Raw genomic sequence first — 21,437 nt, 5'->3', positions numbered from 1 at the left:
ACCTAACAGGTCAGGTAATGACTAAGATGTTTAGTTTCAGTAAGTGTAGCTTTGGCTCTTTTCACAAAATTATATAAAACATCTTAAAACTTAGTACAAAATATCATCTTTATAGATCATTTCTGTATATTTAGGCCTTTGCAACAAGTATACAGTATTTTTGTGATCACAAAGATTTTTATGAACTATAAAAAAAGAGTAACTTTTTAAAAATTGTAAATGACACTGCTGAATATAACATATCAAGTAATTTTAAGAATGGCAAAGAATACCAAGCATTTAGAGACGGTATTAGATTTCTGGAATGTGCTGGATTAAAAAGATGACTGGTTAATAAATAAGCCTTTTCAACACAATATCCAGTTATCTAAACTTATTGTGCAAATGGAAAATAGAATGTCTCCACAATGACAATTTAATACTAGCTAATAATGTAAGTTTGTAGATTCCTGATGATATATTAGTTGTGAGAGGACTAGTTATCTTGCATATACAATAGATAGCAAAATAACTACAGATTTAAAATACCAAAAACCAACAATGCTAATAATATACATAAAACCATAGATAACTGCCCAAGTATTCACATCTAGAACTGGTTAAGGTTGATTACAATACACAAATGGCACTACACTAACAATTCAGGAGAAAATGAACTGAATGGAAAGTTCAGAATTTTATTATAATCCTACAAAGTATGGGGCACCTGGGTGGCTTAGTCAATTAAGTGTCTGACTTCAGCTCAGGTCATGATCTCGCAGTTTGTGAGTTCGAGCCCCCCATGGCATGGGGCTCTGTGCTGACAACTTGGGAGTCTAGAGCCTGCTTCGGAATCTGTTCTCCCTCTCTCTCTGCCCCTCCCCCACCCACTTTCTGTCTGTCTCTCTCAAAAATAAACATCAAAAAAATTTTTTCTTGAATAATCCTGCAGAATTTGGTACTTAAGACCAGGGAGGAAGAAATAATACAACTGAGGTATCCTTACTTACTATGACAATGGGCACTAACATTGCCCCATTCCAATTTCTAAAAGTATGAACTGGATCTTGGGCAGTAGAGTTGACACATTAAAAGGGCTTAAAAACTTCACCTTACTATAGTGTTTAACTTTCTAAACAGCATTCCTATCTCATTTTCTCCTAATAACAATGTGAGAAGATAGGAAGGAGAATACTATTCCTTTTAATGAATAAGATAGTAACTGAGAAGTAAAATCATTGTCTTGAAACTCTAAAACAAGTCAGGAAATCCTGGATTACATCCCAAAACTCTTTACTCTTAACATATGGTAAACTCTAGCAGGCCACATTGTCTTTTAGACAAAGTTATTCTTGGTATTTGTTATTTGGGATCTCAATTATTAACCAGTCATAAAATACAGTGGTAAGGCCAAAAATATTTTCAGACTTAACTAGTGGTAAAAGGAGATTCATTGCCACTATCAAGCCTCTCGTCCATAGTATATTTAGCTACAAGGTTTTTTACAGGCCTAGTTTAAGTCTACCAGTAATAAAATGCATTTCTAGAGATGGTTCAACTTGGTTAACTGTCCTAGGAATAGCTGGCTGCCCCTGATTTTGACACAAAAATTCAAGGACCACTGTCTCTAGCTTACTTTTTCAAAGCTCTGAATTTAAGTCTCATACAGATAAATATAAAAGGACTCAATAAATACCTCAAACACCAACAAAACTAAAACATTTGAGGTATTTACTAGGCTGGACATGGCTGGAGCTAGAGAGGATAATGCTAAGCAAATACGTCAATCAGAGAAAGACAAATACCATATTTCATTCATATGTAGAATTTAAGAAACAAAGAGCAAAGTAAAGGAGAGAGTGAGAGACAAACCAAGAAACTACTGAGAACAAAATGATGGTTACCAGAGGGGAGATGGGCAGGGGAATGGGCTAAATAGGTGAAGGGGTTAAGGTGTGCACTTGTCTTGTGACAAACACTGGGTAATGTACAGAACTACTGCATCACCATATTATATACCTGAAACTAATATAATACTGTATGTTAACTATACTGGAATTAATATAAAAGCTTAAGAGTAAAATTTTTTAATTAAAAATAAATTTTCCATAATGAATTTTTTAAAATATTACTTACTAGGCTGAAAAGGCTACAAATAAAGCATAAATAAAGTTAGTTTCTTCCTCTGGTAGGAGTTATTACACATTTCTATCTCAAGATTTAGTCATACAAAACTCCTTTCAGTTCTTCAAAAACCAAGACCTTTCCCACCCAAGACATCCATATACATACTGTACCTAGTACAAAACTGCCCTCCCCACTCGCCATTCTTTGCATAGCTGATTCTTCTAAGTAACTCTATCAAAGTAGCTGCACTTTACAGTATTCTCTGACAGAACTTTTGTTCTTTAAAGCACTTATAATCTTTGTTACCCATTCTTAATTTTGAAAATTTCCAAATATAATTAAAAGAAATAACCATCTGGGTGCCTCAGCTGGTTAAGCATCTGACGTTGGCTCAGGTCACAATCTCAAGGTTCATGAGTTCGATCCCTGCATTGGGCTCCGTGCTGACAGTGCAGAGCCTGCTGGGGATTCTCTCTTCCCTTCTCTCTGCCCCTCCCCCCACCAAAACAAGTAAATAAACCTAAAAAAGAAAAGAACTGTCAACATACTCTTCACCTAGATTCACCAATTAGTGTTTCACAATTCTCTCTCCCCCTCCCCCATGCACACATTTCTTGCTGATCCATTTGAAAGATACAGACATCATGGCACTCCACCTGTAAGTATCAGCATATACCCACTCAGAAAAATAAACTTTCTCCTGTACAGCCACAAGATTATTATCATACCAAGCAAATTTAACATTAATATTAGTGCCTAATAATATATAGTCCAAATTCTCTATTTGAAACAAAAATGTTCTTCAAAGTTTTTCAAAATCTAGAATCCTTTCATAATTCACACACTGCATTTGTCATGTTCCTTCTGTCTCCTTTAATCTCAACTGTATCCTTGTTTTAAAAGGATATTTTTTGAAGTCAACCATCTTGACTTCCAAGCTGAATGGTACATGCTACACATTCTGAATCTGCCTTATTGTTTCCTCATGATTAAAGTCAGATTAAACAATTCTAGCAAAAACACTATACAGGTGATGCTGTGTTTACTTGTTTTGCGTTGTGGGTGTGTGATTCCTCCAAAATACCACATACAAGGGCAGTATAAATGGCTATGTTATTCAACAATGTATTTCTAGCATCTAAGACTATGTCCCACATAGGAGGTCCTCCGTAATACTTGTTGAATAAGAAAACGAATTCTCCATAACATATAGTACCAATATTTTCTTCAAGATGGGTAACCAATTGATATTTATTATTGATTTTAACTTATGATTAAGAGATAATGTTGTTAGGATCCAAAACTATACTATGAAATTGTTTTGAAATTTAGTATGAATGTATTTTCAGTACTGGGTAAGTGCTTTTTTGTTTTGTTTCAAGTTTTCCTTTAAATTCTAGATAATTAACACAGAGTGTAATATTAGTTTCAGGAGTAGAATTTAGTGAGTCATCATTTACATATAACACCCAGTGCTCATTACAACGCCCTCCTCAATACCTAGCACGCATTTAGCCCATCCCCCAAACCCACCTCCCCTTCAGGAACTCTCAGTTTGTTCTCCATAGTTAAGAGTCTGTTTTACAGTTTGCCTCTTTTTTTTTCTCCCACATTCATCTATTTTGTTTCTTAAATTCCACATGACTGAAATCATGTTATTTGTCTTTCTCCAACTTGCTTTGCTTAACATAATATATTCTAGCTCCATTCATGTTGTTGCAAATGGCAAGAATTCATTTTATGTTTGTTTATTTATTTCTATTGATAGAGAGGGAGAATGGAGGAGGGTCAGAGACAAAGGGGAGAGAGAATCACAACCAGGTTGCAAGCTGTCAGTACAGAGCCCAACTCAAGGCTCAATCTCACCAAATATGACCTGAGCCAAAATCAAGAGTCAGACGCTTAACCAAATAAACCACCCAGGTATCCCAAGATTTCATTCTTTTTGATAGCTGAGTAACATTCTATTGTATATATGTACCACATCTTCTTTATCCATTCATCAGTCAGCGGACATTTGGACTGTTTCCTTTATTTGACTATTGTTGAGAATGCTGCTATAAAGACTGGGGTATTTGTGCCCTTCAAATCAGTATTTTTGAATCCCCTGGGCAAATACCTAGTAGTTCAACTGCTGGATCATAGAGTAGTTCTTTTTATAACTTGAGGAACCTCCACACTGTTTTCCTGAGTGGCTGCACCAGTTTCCATTCCCGGCAGTGCAAGAGGGTTCCTCTTTCTCCACATCCTCGCCAACACCTGTTGTTTCCTGTGTTGTTTATTTTAGCCATTCTGACAGGTGTGAGGTGATGTCTTATTGTGGTTTTGATCTTTATTTTTATTTCCCTGATGATGAATGATGTTGAGCATCTTTTCATGTGTCTGTTAGTCATCTGGATGTCTTCTTTGGAAAAATGTCTATTCATGTCTTCTACCCATTTCTTAACTGGATTATTTCTTTTTGGGTGTTGAGTCTGGTAAGTTCTTTATAGATTTTGGATACTACCCCTTTATCAGATAAGTCATTTGCAAATTATCTTCTCCCATTCCAAAGGTTGCATTTTAGTTTTGTTGATTGCTTCTATTAGGTAAGCGCTCTTAACCAGAGGTGCATAAAACACTGTCTTTCTAATGGAGAATTTGTGACTTGCTATCAAAAAGCCATCAGGGGTGCCTGCGTGGCTCAGGTCATGATCTCCCAGTTTTTGAGTTCTAGCCCTGTCATTGGGCTCTGTACTGACAGCTCAGAGCCTGGAGCTTGCTTCAGATTCTGTGTCGTTCTCTCTCTCTGCCCCTCCCCTGCTCATGCTCTGTCTCTCTCAAAAATAAACATTTAAAAAAAAAATGTCTTCAGACAATAAAGGCATTCAACCACTCATAAAGGAATCTTAATGTTGAGGACAGGAGGAAATGACACACTCTCTTCACAGTGAAAATTGGTGTATTTTGTTTCTATATGTTTAAAGCATCTTAGTATTAGAAAACTCATTCTAAAAATATTTTTTTTAACATTTATTTTTTAAGAGACAGAGTATGAGCAGTAGAGGGGCAGAGAGAGAGGGAGTCACAGATTTGGAAGCAAGCTCTAGGCTCTGAGCGGTCAGCAAAGAACCCAACGCAGGGGCTCAAACTCACAAACGTAAGATCATGACCTGAGCTGGTTGGATGCTTAACCGACTGAGCCACCCAGGTGCCCCTAGAAAACTCATTCTAAAACAAAACAAAACAAAACCTCTCCAGGAATAGTAAAGTTGTACACATCAGTCACTCCTCAAAGAGCTGGAAGTTCAAAATGATTAAGACCTAATCTCCTGGTCTCTGGGAACTTGAAATCAGGAGAAAGTAGACACAAAATTTTCAAAAAGCTTAAGTGTTAACACCTAGACATACATGCAAAGTTATGATATGCATGATAAAACGTTTTCTTAAAAAAAATCAATCACTTTTGTTATATACAAACCTTCAGAAAGACAAACTTGGTGGAAGATCTATTGGGGCACTCAACTTCTTCACTCACAAGGTAGGGTCTCATTTCAGAAAAGACAGAAGCTATAGAAACATGAAATTCCTCATCTTTCTCCCCACTCCTGCTTCCCCTAGACCTATCCACAAAAGCATGTACCTAATTTGCTCCTGTAAAGAAGACATGCCTCTTCTTTCCAGTACTGGAGAGAAATCTCACTTCAAGAATCTCACATTATCAATTACTGTATCTCCTTTCCTTTATTTTTTTTCTTTAATTTTAAATCTTAACTTTCCTTGATGCAAACCTGCCATAACCAAAATCAAATTAAAAACAAAAACAACGGTTCTTACAAATTATTTAATTTTTCTCATCCTTTCACCAATAAACTTAAAAAAGCACATTCCATTAAATCCACTACAAGTTGACTATCCTGATTAGTGTTAACAACTGCATCAAAGACCTCCAAATGACCAAATAAAGACAATGCTCTAGTTTTAGTATTCACTGTACCCAATCTTTGTGTAATAACTAATGGTCATGACCTTTTACTCGAAATTCACTTCCTCTGGTTTCTGTGATAGCTATTCACCTGTAATTACTTCTCCCAACTCTCTGATGTTTCTGTACTGACTCTTCCTCTGCCAACCCTCTAAATGTTGGAGTTGTCTAGGGATCCCTCCTCTTGTCCTACATGTTCTGCTTGTCTTAAACAGTCATGTTCTCCTAATGTTCAGTTAATTTTTATATGTTAACAATTTCTAAATCTCCAGCCCCATCCTATTTCACAAGCTTCAGACCCTGATAGCCAACTGCCCACTAAACATCTCAATCTGGATTCCCCCAGCACCTTTAACTTAATAAAACTGACATTTTCTTCAAATTCCTTCCCTTTTTCTAGTTAATGCCACTACTAAATTAATGCCATTACTGTCTGACCAGCTCTTAATCCAGAAATGTAATCCTTGATTCCTCCCTTTTCCCCGACCTTCCAAATACTCACCAATTCCTGCTAATTATATCTTAAAGATTACCTCTCAAACATCCTCCACTGCCTTATTTCAGATCATTATCAGCTCTTGCCTGCACTATTACCATATAGTCTCCTAACTGATGTTCTTGCCACTGACCACATCCTTTAAATAATGCACTTTCAGTTTGCACTATGGAAAATGTGTTTTAATCACACCTTTGCTTAAATAGCTCCAATTGGTTGGTCCTACTACTTAGACAAGTCATTAACTAAAGGATAATTTTCACATTTTTAACTCTATGAAATGTAGATCTGTATTATAATTGGTGGTATCTTAAAAGCACCAACTAGCCAAGCAGCAGGAGCAAAGTACTCATTACTACACTAAAAGCACCAGCATCAAAATTTAGAAAATGGGTGCTGGAGCCAATGGGAGGAAATATTTAAGAAACTACTGAGGGGGTGCCTGGGTAGCTCAGTCGGCTGAGCGCCCGACTTCAGCTCAGGTCATGATCTCACCGTTCATGAATTCAAACCCTGCGTCGGGCTCTGTGTGCTGGCAGCTCGGAGCCTGGAGCCTGCCTCAGATTCTGTGTCTCCCTCTCTCTTCCCCTTCCCCACTCATGCTCCGTCTCTGTCTCTCAAGGATGAATAAACGCTAAAAAAATTAAAAAATAAAAACTTCCCCTCTTTTTCGAAAAGAAAAGAGAAAAGAAAAGAAAAGAAAATAACTGAGGCATCTTTTATTCCTACAAAAACCATGGGGTACCTGGGTGGCTCAGTCGGTTGAGCATCTGACTTCGCCTCAGGTCATGATCTTGCGGTTTGTGAGTTCAAGCACCACGTTGGGCTCACTGCTGTCAGCCAAGAACCTGCTTCAGACCTTCTGTCCCCCTCTGCCCCTCCCCCACTTGTGCTCTCTCTCAAAAATAAATAAAAATTAAAAAAAAAAAGTTTATTCCTACAGAAACCAAATGATTGTCAAGAGAAAGTGAGGTACACAGTAAATGAGACATGTTCATCTGGTGTCCCACAGTGAGAATCGAGGGTAGACCTGCTGTAGTTAACTATAAATCTGCAATAGAGCCCAGCACCAATTTTTATACAATTACTTTAATTCCCACATAGATTAGCTCAAGAAATACTGTCACCAATACTCACGATGACACAAAATTGACACCATGAGGAAACTGTGCTACAAAACTGAAAAAGTGATTCAGAATCCACACACACGTGAAACTCTACTAGAAGAAACCAGCAAAGCTGCAGAATACAATTAATATACAACAATCAACTGCATTTCTAAATACTACCAATGAATAATCTGAAAATAAAATTAAGAAAAAAATTCATTTGCAGTATCACCAAAAAAGAACAAAATACTTAGGAATGAATTTAACAACAACAAAAAAAGTAAACATTGTACAATGAAAATTACATAACAAAGAGTAAGCAATTAAATACAACCTATGTAATTGGAAAAACGTCTCAGGTTTCTGGATGTTAAACATTGTTAAGATGGCAAAATTTCCCAAATCAATCTATAGATTCATTATAGTATCTGTCAAAATCGCAGCTGCCTTTTTTTTTTTTTGCAAAAACTGACAGATTGCTCCTAAAATTCATATAGAAAACAAGAAACCCAGAATACACAAATAACCTTAAAAAAGAAGAAAACCAAAGGACTCAGACTTCCCTGTTTCAAAAGTTAATACAAAGTAACAGTAATCAAGACATGATGCAGGTGTAAAGGACACATAAAAGGAATAAAACTGAAAATCTGGAAACATTTTCAATCCTTACATTTATGTTCAACTGACCTTTAAAAAGACTGTCAAAACAGTTCAATAGGAAAGAAAAGTCTTTTTAACAAATGGTTCACAGAAATTGGTATTCACATCTAAAAAAAATAAAAAATGAAGCTGGACACCTACCTCACATACAAAAAATGAAATGGATCACAAACTAAATATAAGAGCTAACACTATATAATTCTTAGAAAAATACACAGGAGTAAAAAAAAAAAAAGAAAAAAAGAAAAATACACAGGAGTAAATCTGTCACTCTGCGTTAGGCAACATTTTCTTAAGTATGACATAAAAGGCACAAGCAAAACAAGAAAAAGAGATATATAAGACTTCATCAGAATTAAAGATATTTGTGTTTCAAAGGACATCATCAAGTGAAAGAACAACCTAAAAGAACAGGAGAAATTGCAAATAACACACCCAAAAAGGGACTTATCACCATGACACATAAAGAACGCTTACAACTTAATAATGAAAACATAAATAATCCAATTTTTTTTATTTTTTGAGAGAGAGATGGTGAAAGGGGGACAGAGGATTGGAAGCAGGATCTGCGTTGACAGCAGAGAGCCCAATGTGGGGCTCGAACTCATGTATCATGAGATCATGACCTGAGCTGGTCCAACACTCAACCAACTGAGCCACCCAGGAGCCCCAATAATCCAATTTTTTAAATAGGCAAAGACCTTAATCAACAGTTCTCCAAAGAAGGTGTACAAAAGGCCAATTACTACATGGAAAAGATGCTCAACATCATTAGTCATCAGGGTAATGAATATCAAAACCACAATGAGGTACCACTGCATACCCTAGGATGGTTATAAGCAAAGAGACAGACAAGTATTGGTAAGGATGTAGAAAAACTAGAACCCTCCTAGTTGTTGGTGAAACTGTAAAAGGGTGCAGGCAGGCTCTTTGAAAAAATCTGGCAATTTCTCAAAATGTTAAACACGGAGGTGTCATGTGACCAGCAATTCCACTCCTAGATTTGTATCCAAAACAAATGGAAACACATGTCCACACAAACCCTGTAAATGAACATTCAAAGCAGCACTATTTATAACAGCCAAAAAGTAGAAACAACCCAAATAGCCATCAACTGAGGGATAGATTAACAAAATGAATATATGTCCATACAATGAAATATATTTTGGCCATGAAAAAAGAATGAAATACTGATACATGCTGCAACATGGATATAGATGAAAACATTGTGTTAAGTGAAAGAAGCCAGACACAAAAGGCCACATATTATATTTATAAACAAGTACTTCTCAATCTTTTTTTCCACTTTGGCCCCAACCTCCTAAAAATCTCCATTAATAACAGCAACTTAACAGGGCATTAGTTCTCTTTGGTTTTGTTGCAGCAGTTTTAGTAGATTCCACATGTGAGATCATACAGTATTTGTTGCTCTGTCCGACTTACTTCACCTAGCATGATGCTTTCAAGATCCATCCATGTTACTGCAAATGGTAAGATTTCATTCTTTTTTATGGCTAAATAATATTGCTCTGTACACTTATACCACATTTCTTTATCCACTGACCCATCAGTGAACAACTAGGTTGTTTCCCTATGTTGGGTATTGCAAAAAATGCTGTAATGAACATGTGGATGCACATATTTTTTTGAGTTAAGTGTTTTCCGTTTCTTTAAATAAATACCCAGAAGTGGAATTGCTGGATCATTTGGTAGTTCTATGTTTAATTTTTTGAGGAACTCCATACTGTTTTCCATGGTAAGTGAACCAATTTACATTTCCATCAACGGTACACAAAGGTTCCCTTTCCCCCCACACCCTCGCCAACATTTGTTATTTCTTGTCTTTGATAACAGCCATTGCAAAAGGTGTGAGGAAAAATTACTTTTAATTAATAATAATAAAAGAAAACTTCCCAAGGCCAAAAGGAAATAGGAATCTTCAAAACAACTATATTTCCAAAATATTGATTTTTAAAAACCTTAAATTCACAGGAAATTGCATAACACTAAAAACAGAAGAGCACAAGCTTCCAAAGAGAAAATTCAAGTTACCTACAAAAAATCAGACTTATGGAGCACCTGGGTGGCTCAGCCGGTTAAGCATCTGACTTCAGCTAGGATCATGATCTCACAGTTCAAGAGTTCAAGCACCACATTGGGCTTTGCGTTGACAGCACAGAACCTGCTTTAGATCCTCTGTCTCCCTCTCTCTGCACCCCCCTCAAAAATAACAAACATTTAAAAAATAACACCAGACTTATAATTCTATGACTTCTTAAAAGCAACACTGGATTCTAGAAAACAATGGAGTAATGCCTCAAAATTGTGAAACACTTCATGCAAACTAGAATCCTATACCAACCAAATTAAATTTTTAAAAAGGAAAGCATTTAAAATAAGTTTTAAGATGTCAAGCCAAAACTTGAGGGTTTGGCTCTAGCAAAATGACGAAGTACCCTCTAAGAAAGTAAAAAACATGGGATGCAGGAAATAGTGTATCCAACACAAGAGATTAACATAGGGAAGTCCTAGATGACAGCTATGGAAAAGACCTAGAGAGCAACCAATCTGGATTAAAAGGAGAAAGAAGACTCCCAGAGAGAGATGTTTGAGGGAAAAGAAGGATTTAACAAAACTAGACCGTATAAGACAGTAGAAAAATGTATAGACGAGACAAAAGCAGAGATAAAGTATTACAAGAAAGCAACTGCAATCATGGTACTATCTGGCTCTGTAATATACTACTTGGAGAATAATATTAACTTGGTCAAAATAATAAAAAAGCTATTTATTAATTTTCAACCTTTAGAAACAACCTATAAACAAAGCATGGAAAATTACAGTTAAGAATTTTAAGGGGCACCTGGGTGGCTCAGTAAAGCATCCAACTCTTGATTTTGGCTCAGGTCATGATCTCAGTTTTTTAGTTTGAGCCTTGCATCGGGCTCTGTGCTGGCAACAGGGAGCCTGCTTCAGATTCTGTCTCCCTCTCTGCCCTTCCACCACTGTCTCTCAAATGTTAAATGTTAAATGTTAAAATGTTAAAAAAAAAAAAAAAGAACAGAACATTAAAAGTTATCAAATTTTAAAATATACAAGCAAAGTACAGATGACAAAAATTGAGAGATGGAAGGAGGAAGAGAAATGAAGGCAAAGGCAGGGACTTTAATACCTTATAAAGGGGAGAAATAAAATCTAGAGTTGATGGAATAAGAAAAAAACCCTAAGTTTAAAGTTATAAAAGTAACCAATAGAAAAGCCAAAAATTGGAAAGGGGAAAAGAGATATAGGGCATATTTAACAGAATCTTTATCACAGCAAGAAAGCCTTTACACGGCAAGATGTCTAAAATGAATAACAGTGGTGTAAAGGTATGATTTAATATTATAGAGGTAATGACCAGAACAAAGGAACATAACACTTAAAAATTAAAGTACAGGTGCCTGGGTGCTCAGTCGGTTAGGCACCTACTCTTGATTTCAGCTCAGAGCTTGGATCTTGCCATTTGTGGGATTGAGCCCCAAGTCGGGCTCCACACTGATAGCATGGAGCCTGCTTGGGATTTTCTCTCTTCCTCACTCTCTGCCTCTCCACCACTCACACTCTGTCCCTCTCTCTCAAAATAAACACATAAAATTTTTTAAAAAATTAAAGTAATGACTCTTTCTCAAAGCAGGACTCAGGAGGCCTGAAGTCTAGCTGTTCCTTTTAAGCCATTCCCCTTCTGTATTCTTCGGTATTTTTAGTCAAATACATGCATTATTAAAGGAAATTTTCAAGTGTTTAACATAAATTAAAACTACCATTAGAAATAAGATAATGAGAGGTGCCTGGTGGTTCAGGTGGTTAAGTACTGAACTCTTGATTTTGGTTCAAGTCATGATCTCACAGTTCAGTTTGTGAGTTCAAACCTCACATTGACAGCAGAAAGTCTGCTTGGGATTCTCGCTCTCCTTCTCTCTCTCTGCCCTTCCCCCGCTTGTGTGCGTGTGCACGTATGTGTGCGTGTATGTTCTCTCTCTCTCAAAATAAATTTTAAAAAAAGAAAGAAGACAATTAAACAGGCATTTTTGGTAGCTGTCTGGGTGACATAGATTACCTTTCAAATTTTAATATTTAAATTTTCTACAGAGTGTATGTATATAAAAAAATACATCTTATTGATAAAGCTGTGAATGGGAGCCTAGTAAGTTGAAACTTTTCTCAAAAGTGATGTCAGTGTCATCTGATGTGAAGACAGATTCATTTATAATTAAGTTGGTAGATGTGAAGATAGAACTGGAAGCAGTTCATGTCTGAGAGACACAAATTTTTTCTATGACGAGACAAAAAATCTGCTTAAGAGGCCAGGAATGCTAAACATCATGTAATGCATGAAACAATCCTAACTCCCTAAAGAAACAGTAGACTACAGTAGCAATCTAAAGGTATGGTCCCTGGGAATCTACCAAGTCTACAAGGTCAAGCTAGTTTTAAAATAATATTAAGAAATTTTATTTGCCTTTTTCACCCTCATTCTCCCCATAAGTTTAGAGTGGGATTTTCCAGAAACTAAATAATATCTGATGATTTCACTCTAAAGACTAAAGGTATGTGAACATGTGTATTCTTGTTTTTATATTTTCTCAGTTTCAATTTCTAATACAGTAAATATTGAGAGAGATAACCCACATAAAAGTTCTTGGGATCCTCAATAGTTAAGAATGTAAAGGGGTCCTGAGTCCAGAAAGTTTGAGAATCACTGCACCAGGACATACTGTAAGACAAACCTAAACATTTTTTTAAGTTTATTTATTTTTGAGAAAGAGAGACGAGCCTGAGAGAGCAGGGGAGGGGCAGAGAGAGGGAGACAGAGGATCTAGAGAGCCCAACACGGGGCTCCACTCTAACTCACGAACCACAACATGACCTGAACCCAAGTCAGATGCTTCACTGACTAAGCCACTCAGGCAGCCCCTAAACATTTTTTAATATTTGCAAATAGCCACTTTTGTTTGCTCCTCTCTAACGAGCAGCAATAAAACTCTTAAAACTAAAACTTCAAATAGCTTCATATTCTTCAGCCTGTTTTTGAGAAACAAAAATCTAAAAGATGGATTTAGACAACTGTCAAAAGTGGAAAAGATTGTGAAACTTAGAGAAAAATAGAAAAAGGGAAACTCAGAAGAAACTCAACTGTGAGAAGGATTCCATCCTCCCTAAACAATTCTCATCATTAACCTAAGGGAAAAACACTGCCCATTAACTTTGATTACAATCTAGAATCCTTATTTTAGTTTTATAAAGCACCTGAAAAGTCATCTACTTTCAAGATAATGAAAAAAATCCCTCTTTATAACATCCCTAAAATGATCATCTAGCCTCTTTTTAAACACTTCCCTGAACAGAGAATTTTTCTCTCACAACACCTAAATGCAATTTTTTATTTTATTTTTTTTAATTAACATCCAAATTAGTTAGCATAGAGTGCAACAATGATTTCAGAAGTAGATTCCTTAGTGCCCCTTACCCATTTAGCTCATCCCCTCCCACAACTCCTCCAGTAACCCTGTTTGTTCTCCATATTTGAGTCTCTTCTGTTTTGTCCCCCTCCCTGTTTTTATATTATTTTTGTTTCCCTTCCCTTACGTTCATCTGTTTTGTCTCTTAAAGTCCTCATGAGTGAAGTCATATGATTTTTGTCTTTCTCTGACTAATTTCACTTGGCATAATACCCTCCAGTTCCATCCACATAGTCGCAAATGGCAAGATTTCATTCTTTTTGATTGCCAAGTAATACTCCATTATATATACATATACAACATCTTTATCCATTCATCCATCGATGGACATTTGGGCTCTTTCCATACTTTGGCTATTGTTGATAGTGCTGCTATAAACATGCAGGTGCATGTGTCCCTTTGAGACAGCACACCTGTATCCCTTGGATAAATGCCTTAGTAGTGCAATTGCTGGGTCGTAGGGTAGTTCTTTTTTAGTTTTTTGAGGAACCTCCATACTGTTTTCCAGCCTAAATGCAATTTTATACAACCTGTAACAGTCCACAAGTTCCCCAGACTACAAAGTTCCACTAACTACTTTATTAGCCACCAATTTAAAATATCTTAAGAGTGTGATGAAAACAGTACTAAAATATTTCTCTTTTTCATTTCAAGTATGAAAAATATGCCTATTATTAACTAGTCTTCCCTTTGTACAGCTCTTACTGATGTCTTAGCAAGAACTGGTAAATTTCTAATCTTGACCCTAGAACAAAATTTAGCATTTCATTTTTTTATTTAAAAAAAATTTTTTTTCAACGTTTATTTATTTTTGGGACAGAGAGAGACAGAGCATGAACAGGGGAGGTGCAGAGAGAGAGGGAGACACAGAATCGGAAACAGGCTCCAGGCTCTGAGCCATCAGCCCAGAGCCTGACGCGGGGCTCGAACTCCCGGACCGCGAGATCGTGACCTGGCTGAAGTCGGACGCTTAACCGACTGCGCCACTCAGGCGCCCCAAAATTTAGCATTTCTTAACCCTGGCTACAAAACAAAATCAAGAAAAAAAATTTTTTTAACACAAAAATATACAAAACCCACCCTGAAACTGGAGTTTGGAATCTCTAGGGTATGAGTTCTAAGAAACTGGTTTGGCTGGTTTGGGTTTGGGTTTTTCAGCTCTACAGGTCAATTCTGGTACTTATCAAACATCAATTAGAACTATTAGGACAGATCAGCAATTCATGAAACATCCCAGGGTGTTTTCAGTGCATAGATTCATCATAGGTGGGCGGGTCTCTTGTTCTATGTAACAAACAACTCTCCTGCAAAATTATTTTCAAATAAATATTATACAATTATATTATACCTAGAGTTTATTAAGTATTTTCTTCTTTATTTTCCTTCTTAACCCTGCAGCAATCCTGTGAGCAATACGGGCAAGTAACATCTCCATTTAATAGGTAAAAAAAAAAAAAAACTAAAGCTGCTGCAGAGTTACCAGATTAAAAGCATATCCTGGGGCGCCCGAGTGGCTCACTCAGTTAAGCGACCTTGATCTCAACTCAGGTCTTAATCTCAGGGTCATGAGTTGAAGCCCCATATTGGGCTCCGTGCTGGGTGTGAAGCCTACTTTAAAAAAAAAAAGTATATCCTTATCTTCTGAGTATATATTCAGTACTCTCTCCACTAGACTACTTACTGTCTTCCCATTTCACCAATCCCCCAGCACAACCAAAAAAGTTCTTGAGAGGTTTTTCTGAAATATAAACTTTACTAGCAAGGATGGAGAAAAACCAAACTCGTATTTAGATTGTTTTCATCACCTGGCTGACTGAAACCAAACAAATTCAACCCATTCTTGCGATGCATGCCCTGTTCCAATTTTTTCCCCTTATTTTTAACTTAACTTTTTTAGTTTGAGATAACTGTAAATTGACACACAGCTGTGAGAAAAAAATACATTCCGTGTAACTTATACCCAGTTTGCCCAAACAATAGCATCTTTAAAAATCTCAGAATACCAGGGGCGCCTGGGTGGCTCAGTCGGTAAGCGTCCGACTTCAGCTTACATCATGACCTCGCAGTGAGTTCGAGCCCCGCGTCAGGCTCTGTGCTGACAGCTCAAAGCCTGAAGCCTGCTCCGGATTCTATGTCTCACTCTCTATCTCCTCCTCCCCCACTCGCACTCTGTCTCTCTCTCTCTCTCTCTCACAAATAAACATTACAAAAAAAATCTCAGAATATCAGAACCAAAATATTAACATCAAATCAGTCAAGACACTAGTATTTCCATCATCACAAGGATCCCTCGCATTGCCCTGTTCCCCTAATTTTTAAATTCCTGATCTTAGGCATTATTTGGAAGTATATAATCATTAAGCCCTTACTCAATTTTATCCATTCGAAATACCAGAAATATCTTTGGAAGCCATGAAAAAAAACTTTATCTCACAAAGTACTGGTGGTCAGGATTGTTACAACACAAGATTTTTAGGCTACTACTGTAACAATATCCCTTGCAGAATGGAATTTTCAAGGTAAGACCCCAGTTCTAGCTTTATGAAGCAAAATTTTTAAAAAATTTTTAACTGACATGCATACTTCTTTTTAATTTTTTTTAAGAGAACAAACATGAGCGGGGGAGGGGCAGGAAAGGGGAGGGAGAGAAAGAACGAGAGAGAGAGAGAGAGAGAGAGAGAGAGAGAGAGAGAGAGAAAATCATAAGCAGGTGCCACACTCAGTGCAGAGCCCATCACAGGGCTCGATCCCACAACCCTGGGATAAGGACCTGAGCTCAAATCAAGAGTCAGACACTCAACCAACTGAGCCACTGAGGCGCCCCCTGACATGCACACTTAATGATTCCATTTATATGAAGTTCTAGACAAAATAAATCTAAAGTGAAAAAAAATCAGAAATTGTTGGGGCAGAAAATAGCTAAAAAAGACTACATGTGAGATTTCTGGGAAAAAAGAAATATTCTGTACCCTGATAAGGGTATAGGTTACACAGGTATATCCATTTGTCAAAACTGTACTGGCATTAGGCAGTATTTTCTTAGATATGACATCAAAAGCACAAGCAAAACAAGAAAAAGGGATAAATTAGATTTCATCAAAACTAAAGACTTTTGTGCTTCAAAGTACACCATCAAGTGAAAGAATAACTCAAAGAAAAGGAGAAAATAATTGCAAATCACACACCCAAAAAGGGACTTATCACCAAAACACAAAAAGAACACTTAGAATTCAGTAGTGAAAACATAAATAATCCAATTTTTTAAATGGGCAAAGGACCTTAATCAACAGTTCTCCAAAGGTGTACAAAAGGCCAATTACTACATGGAAAAGATGCTCAACATCATTAGTCATCAGGGTAATGCATACCAAAACCACAATGAGGTACCACTGCACACACACCAGGATGGTTAGAAGCAAAGAGACAGACAAGTATTGGTAAGGATGTAGAGAAACTGGAACCCTCATAGTTGTTGGTAAAACTGTAAAAGGGTATAGGCAGGGTCTTTGGAAAACAGCTTGACAATTTCTCAAAATGTTAAACATGGAAGTGTCACGTGACCCAGCGATTCTACCCCTGGATTTGTAACCAAGACAAATGGAAACACATGTCCACACAAAACCTGTAAATGAACATTCAAAGCAGCACTGTGTAAGCAGCACTACAGCCAAAAAGTAGAAACAACCCAAATGTCCATCAACTGATGGATGTATTAACAAAATGAATATATATCCATACAATGAAATATATTTTGGCCATAAAAAGGAATGAAGTACTAATACATGCTGCAACATGGCTGTAGCCGAAAACACTGTGTTAAGTGAAAGAAGCCAGACATAAAAGGCCACATATTATATGATTCTGTTAATGTGCAATGTCCAGGACAGGCAAAATATAAACACAGAAAATAGATTAGTGGTTGCCAGGGGTAGTAGGAGGGAATAATAGAAAGTGACTACTTATGGTTACACATTTCCTTTCAGGGCTGGTGAAAATGTTCTGAAATTAGACAATGGTGATGGCTGCACAACTCTATGAATATACTGAAAAATCAGTTAATTGTACCCTAAAAGGGTACATGTGAATTACATACATATAAATACAATATATGCACAACTCAATAAAGCTATTACTTAGAAAGTATACAGTTAATATATGTAAATTTCACCTTTAAAAAGCTTCTTAAAATAATTATGGAGTGGAGTGTGCATAGAAGTATAGATGAAACAAGCATGGATACAAAAAAGTTTATTATAGTATTCTGTTCACTTTGTATGTTTCTAAATTTTCCTTAATAAAAAGCTTTAACTGATGTATAAAAAGTTTTTAAAAAATAAAGTACACTGTATTTTTATTTCCTTTGTTTGACAAAGGAAATAGAATCGAGAAGTTGCTACCTTCTTCATTCTTTTGCAGATAGGACCAAAGACTCCATGTGAGACAAAAATGAAAAGTACTTCATCTTAAAAATGTACAAAGAGAATTTCAATCCTAAGTTTCAAAACAGTTCCTTACTCTTGAGTTCCTGTGGTTTTTATGGTTAATACATGAGACAATTCCTAATAAATGGGTGTAGTAACTCCTAATACTATGCTATCCAGTACAGCAGCCACTAGCTACATACAGCCATTTAAAACTTAGTTTTAATGAATTAAATTATAAATTCAGTATTCCGTCACACCAGTTATATTTCTAGTGTTCAACATCTACATGTGGCTATTGGCTACCATAGTGGATAGAGCAGATATAGATCACTGCCATCAGTGGAGAAAGTTCTATTGAACAGCACTACACTAATACGTAAAAAATATCCACAGGGAAACTTCCACATTCCAACTTAAGGTTGTTATACTGCATTTTACTGCAATAACCAAATCCTGAAAAACAAGGAAAACAAAGCATAAAAATATCAACCAAAGAATATCATTCATGGAAGTTTACACTAAAACAGCAGTTAAATTTCACTTTCAGAACCACCCAGCTACAGATGTTGGCCATGACAACTCCTCAGAGGCAAATTTCCCCATCTGTTAAAATAGATTATTACTATACTGACAGTTTCCTAAAGTCAGATATAAAGATTATGCTGAAATACGAATAAAGCAAATTACCCTTCCAGTCAAGGATCTAATGAAAGGTATAATCAATGACATCAAAGAATTTATGATCCATAGCAAAATACACAGAATAAAATTCCCTTCCAAACTGAGCTTTGAGGCAAACATCATAATTAAAAGGATTATTAAATATATTTTGTTTCATCCAGAAAAGAAGTTTAACTAGATGATTTCTGTACTTCTCGTTCTAAAAATGTGTACACATTTCATCCTGATTAGGTATAGATTTCCGTTAATGCCCATTAACATGAATATGCAGTATCAGGAAACAGGTGCACTCTTAATTCAAATATTTGAGAATATTTTTAGTACTTTACAAAAAAGTGGTGAGCAAACTTAAAATGTGAATTGGAATGTTTTTATATTTAGGACCTAAAAACACAAAAACAAAATTTCACTTTGTATTCCTTCTCAAGCTATCACTGCAAATGGTTGGAGTGTGAATAACATTCTAAATATCAAGAACAGAATACTTTTTTTAAAAAAATTTAAAATCAAAATCAACTCTTTCCTTGCCAAGACTACTGGGCACCTAAAGCTCTTGGTCAAAATGGCTCCGTGTAAAGCATTTTCAAGCTTTTGAAAAGGTCACTTAAGAATGCAAGTACATTTTACTTTATCCTCATAAAATTCTTTTAAATTCAGTCTTTGCAATCCACTGCTCCCCTCCCAAAAGGAATTCTCAAGACAGAATGAAAACCTGGAAATTGAAACCAGCCTGTAGGCAAGGTATACAGAAGAGTCACATGGAATCAATATGAAGGAGAAAGTTACTACTACCGGAGCATCTGGAGTCAAATTAAATCAAGCACTAATTACATATTTCTAGTTCTGTACTGACCTCACATGGAGCTTTCTTACATTATACACAGGCCTACCTAGGTCTGCATATCTGAATTTGTAAGTGGTTCTATCTTTAACCAAAGTTAAATGTTTCAAAGCACAGAATAACATACCATATCCCCTTCCCCATTGTTCACGAACCCTCTCTCTGTTCGTCAAATCACCCCGATAAATCCATCTGTTCCCTCTAGTTGCTTCCAAAGAAAAATTCTAGCAACCAAAGGCACCAGATTGTAAAACACACACTCAGAGTTAAGAGTTCTGGCACTACCAAAATATGTTAAGAAATCTTGGCAAATTAGTTAAAATCCCTTGAACCGTATTACCTTAGTTGTAAACATGAATAATACATATCTACCTCCGGGCAGGGATAGGAGTTAGAATTTATTGTGTGCTCCAAATATAAGGTGTCTTTCCCCCATCTCACACTTTCCCTCCTACTTCTCCCCTTTAAAGTTTTCAGGGTTTGCTTCCAGCCTCCACTTAATTCCTTATCCTCGTTACTCCATCCTGCTCTTCTTACTCTAGCCCCTTACTCCAATTCCATACAATTCCACCACCCTCTGGTTCCAAGCTGCTACTTCCCTTTGCGCCCCCTAAGGTCCCAGGCAGCCCCTTCATTCAGCTCCCCGCGTCTCCCTCAGTCCGCATTTCCTAACGGCTCCTCCCCTGGGTTCCCCACCCCCTCATCACCAGGTTCATCCTGCCCCTCCAACCGTCTCCCGCCCCCAGGTTCCTTCCTTCCCCTCCAAACACAGCTTCCCCGTCTCAACGTTTCATCTTGGTCCTCCAACCGACTTCCCCAATGCCTTGTTCGCTCCCTATTTTCTCCAACACCCAACTGAACACTCCATTCTATCCATTCTTTTCAACGTATACATAAACGCAAGGGACCCACATACACACACTAGAGATCCCACCCCCACCTCGATCCTCCATCTTTCCCTTTTATACTTGCTTCCTTTCTTCCTTTTCCCCCCGCCCCCACCTCCTCCGGAAGAGCCTGGTTCCCAGGCCAAGGTCTCTCACCTCATTCGGTCACTTCAGTGGTGCCAACCGCTTCATACAGGAAAAAACAACCAATCACGTCCCCTTGGGCGCTTCCCCTGCGAGTCCAAGTACTTACTGGGCACCCGCCCCACCGGGCACCCCGCACATGCACACGCACAAACCGAGGTCCTGGGGACGAGGGATGAGAAGAGTGAGCCTTCTTACACCGGCCTCAAACACAGACCACTTCGCTACAGCCCTTCGCCATTTTGGTTTCCCGCGGACTGCCGGTGCATTCTGGGAGCGCGGAGCGACTCTGGTGCCGAATGGCAGCTCTCCAGGGCTGCGAGGGGGCGGGGACTGTGCGGTGAGCGCGGAAGAACACCGCGCCCTGCGTCCCTGGCCGAAGCTGAACAAAGAAGGACTCTTTAACGTAGCAGTGGGGCTAAGTCCTTCCGCCGCCGGCGCTAACACAATAGTGATCGCTGCGCTCCTGGTCGTCGTCTGTCATAAGTGTGCCTCTCTTATAAAGAAGAGTGTCGTGTCCAGTCTTCATCGTGCGTGGGTGTTTTTTTTTTTCCCTGAAAAATGCGACAGTGATCTCTACATCTTGCCTTGCCAATTTCCTTTCATTACCTTAGATAAGACACG

General features: G+C 37.4%; 1 protein-coding gene across 5 annotated transcripts in view; it reads right to left on the bottom strand.

Moving 5' to 3' along the window:
- MTF2 (metal response element binding transcription factor 2) overlaps positions 1-20,960 on the bottom strand; it is a 77,196-nt gene extending 56,236 nt beyond the window's left edge. For 2 of the 5 annotated variants that reach the window (XM_015064436.3, XM_053214453.1), the window contains exon 1: positions 20,826-20,958. In XM_015064436.3, the coding sequence (XP_014919922.1) occupies positions 20,826-20,830 (5 nt within the window). In that variant the 5' untranslated portion in view covers positions 20,831-20,958. Of the gene's footprint in view, positions 1-20,825 lie in introns of all 5 variants that reach the window. The other 3 variants (XM_027058580.2, XM_053214454.1, XM_053214455.1) reach the window with 2 other exon arrangements.
- Between the last annotated feature and the right edge of the window lie 477 nt (positions 20,961-21,437).

Source organism: Acinonyx jubatus, chromosome C1 (genome assembly GCF_027475565.1).
Source record: "Acinonyx jubatus isolate Ajub_Pintada_27869175 chromosome C1, VMU_Ajub_asm_v1.0, whole genome shotgun sequence".
Classification (NCBI taxonomy): Eukaryota; Metazoa; Chordata; class Mammalia; order Carnivora; family Felidae; genus Acinonyx; species Acinonyx jubatus.
Note: the sequence above shows the minus strand (reverse complement) of the source record. Positions and strands in the feature narration are given on the sequence as shown.